The sequence below is a fragment of the Gavialis gangeticus genome, unplaced genomic scaffold, assembly GCF_001723915.1.
Source record: "Gavialis gangeticus isolate Ggan-Ray unplaced genomic scaffold, GavGan_comp1, whole genome shotgun sequence".
In the NCBI taxonomy this organism is placed as follows: domain Eukaryota; kingdom Metazoa; phylum Chordata; order Crocodylia; family Gavialidae; genus Gavialis; species Gavialis gangeticus.
In genome coordinates, this window is record NW_017729025.1 from 8,340,728 (window position 1) to 8,342,218 (window position 1,491).

At 54.1% G+C, this 1,491-nt stretch overlaps 1 protein-coding gene across 1 annotated transcript in view; it reads left to right on the forward strand.

Annotated features, from left to right (window-relative positions):
* CDKL1 (cyclin dependent kinase like 1) overlaps window positions 1-1,491 on the forward strand; it is a 31,290-nt gene that overhangs the window by 11,067 nt on the left and 18,732 nt on the right. Inside the window, exon 2 of the mRNA XM_019519876.1 lies at window positions 507-648. Coding sequence (XP_019375421.1) covers window positions 507-648 — 142 coding nt within the window. The remainder of the gene's footprint in view (window positions 1-506; window positions 649-1,491) is intronic.

The window sequence follows — 1,491 nt, forward strand, 5'->3', positions numbered from 1 at the left end:
TACAAGGTCCCTTCTGACCCAACTTCTATGATTCTATGATAAACACTGCCCATGTTTGTCTCTGCACCCCAACACAGACACGCTTACCCGCATCTCAGAACAGACAGGCTTGTTGGTACAAAACCTCTCCTGTAGGCTGCAGAAGGGAACGGAGCAGGCAAAGGGCTCATTAGGGACCTCTGTCACCCCTCACCAGAGTGTCTGACCACTGACGCTGCCAGAGAGGACATTTTATCTGTGGGAGAGAGAAATTTACCCTTTGTCTCCCTGCACCTTTGCCTATAGGTATTTTTTGTTTTTGGGCCAACTTCTCTGAGGAATAACAAAGCTTGGGAGCAGGCTGTCATTGTGCAGGTCACCCTCATCTCCAGCTCCTTAATTCCCGGTGTCTGTATTTTTAAAACAGAGCTTTTACCAGGCAGAAGCTTTGATGTCTCTTCCCCCTGCCTTCTCAGACCCAGCTGCGGGGGTCTGTAGCATCCTGGACTGGGTCAGCCCCTTATGAGATCTCTGCTATGTTTTACAGCAACTGAAGCACCCCAACCTGGTCAACCTGCTGGAAGTGTTTAGGAGGAAGCGGAAACTCCACCTGGTCTTTGAATACTGTGACCACACGGTGCTCCACGAGCTGGACAAGCACCCGCAGGGGTGAGTAGTGGGTGCTGGGCTTCATTTGGGGTCTGGCCCCCAGGCCTGGCCGGAGCTGGGGAGAGTCTGTGGTTGTGTTTATTGTGGTGGAGGTTCTTGTTCATAGCAGGTCTGCTGGCTCAGTGTCCAGGCAGCACCGGGTTACCGTGGCTTAGCAGTGTTGTCCAGAAGCATCACTCAAGTGCCTGGGAGTGCTGTTGCTCAGTGTGCCTCACCAAGGAGACTACGTCGCCAGGCCAGAGCATGCGGAGTGATCTTTGGCTGGCTTGGGAGGGGAGCCAAGGGCTTGAGAGGACCTGAGAGGAGCATGCAGCTCTCCCATTTACAGGAGACCATGCCATGCTCACCAGGGAGCTGCGCCTGCTTGCACTTTCAGTGTGTTCCCTTCTTGGCAGGTGTTTGGTGCTGGCTCTGCCCAGCCCTTCTTCTCCCGCAGCTCCCCTGTGGGTTTGTGGCTGATCTGCTATGAGAGTGTGGTAGGAACAGGGCCTTCATCTGCCTTTGATACATGAGAATGATTCCCGGCAACCCAGTCTGGACCGATGGGGAAGTAGCAGGGGACTGAGATCTCCTCGTCCTCAGGAATGGAGGCTAGAGCCTTCAGATTGAAGCCCAGTGCTAGGCTGGCCTGTGAGAAGCCTGCACAGGCTGCCTGGTAGCTGTCTAGTGTTACACCAGAGGTCCAGAGTCCTTGGATGATTTGGGTGGAATACAAGGACAAGCTGGTCAACTCAGAGTGGGGAAATACTGCAATAGGCTGCCCAGGGCTGTTGGGAACCTGCAGAGGTGTTAAGAGCAGGTCAGACCAGCCTCTGTGGGGGTGATGTGATACTTGATAGATCA